The following is a 1,108-nucleotide window of genomic DNA, read 5'->3' as shown; positions in this document are numbered from 1 at the left end:
CCGTCGTTATGTCATGCGTCGTGGTCCTCTTGTCGTCTATGCCGAGGATGATGGTCTTACCAAGGCCTTCCGTAACATCCCCGGTATCGAGCTCTGCCAGGTTGATCGTCTCAACCTCTTGCAGGTTGCTCCTGGTGGCACTTTCGGCAGATTCATTATCTGGACTCAGCCCGCCTTCGACCGTCTCCAGCAGCTCTTCGGTTCCTACAGGTCCGGTGCTGCCTTGAAGTCTGGTTACAGGCTTCCTAGGCCTTTGATGACCAATGCTGATGTGGCTAAGATCATCAACTCTGAGGAGGTTCAGGCTGTCTGCCGTCCTGCTCTTGCTCCTGCTCGCCGTGTTGGCCAGAAGAAGAATGCCCTGAAGAACCGCCAGATGATGGCTAAGCTTAACCCTGGTGCTCTTCATCGTGCTAAGCTGCGTGCTCAGGCCCAGCAGGAGGGTACTCAGGCTCATGCTCAGAAGGTTGCTGCTATCCGTGCCCGTGCTGAGCAGGCTAAGAAGAGCGCTAATGTCGGTAAGACTTTCTACAAGGAGCTCACTGCTGCATATCAGCCCACCGTCGAGAGCGAATCCGAAGACGAGGAGTAACTCGCAGCACACGACGAAATATTATCTCGATAAGAGCGTTTGATATCTGAAGAGGATATTGGTGAACTGTGTTGTGTTATTACGTTGATGATAGTAGGAGAGGAAGTATGCAGGTTAGTTGGTAGCTTAGGTGGTGGATGTCATCGGCGGCTTCGAAAAGGTCGAATGATGTACTGTTGACAGCAGATTCAAGTGATAGGACTGTCAAAAAGAAGGCTCGTACTAGTGACACGTGGGTTAAAGTGGTCGATGCTCTTACACCTGAAGATGATGAAATATCATTGGAAGAATGTTGTAAGAGAGGGAAACTACTACAGACCTTCCTCAAGGGTAGTGGTTACATCAGAGATGGTTTTATAACAGAGCACTACTTGAAGAGCCGTCCACTAGTTCTAAGAGATGGTGCAACAGGGGATCTATTAGATGACATATGCTCACAGTATCTAGCTGGGTTAGATGTAGAAGAGATATTACAGGCATCACCTAGCGGGGTGGTACATACTTGGCTAACACCCA

General features: G+C 49.7%; 1 protein-coding gene across 1 annotated transcript; it reads left to right on the top strand.

Moving 5' to 3' along the window:
* Positions 1-13: 13 nt before the first annotated feature.
* On the top strand, positions 14-592 carry Pmar_PMAR012110 (60S ribosomal subunit protein L4, putative; the record flags this gene model as incomplete). Its single annotated transcript, XM_002769454.1, has 1 exon — positions 14-592. One exon carries the CDS (start codon positions 14-16, stop codon positions 590-592), a length of 579 nt encoding a protein of 192 aa, XP_002769500.1.
* Between the last annotated feature and the right edge of the window lie 516 nt (positions 593-1,108).

Source organism: Perkinsus marinus, assembly GCF_000006405.1.
Source record: "Perkinsus marinus ATCC 50983 genomic scaffold scf_1104296965852, whole genome shotgun sequence".
NCBI classification, from domain to species: Eukaryota; Perkinsozoa; order Perkinsida; family Perkinsidae; genus Perkinsus; species Perkinsus marinus.
This window is presented reverse-complemented; position numbering and strand designations above follow the sequence as displayed.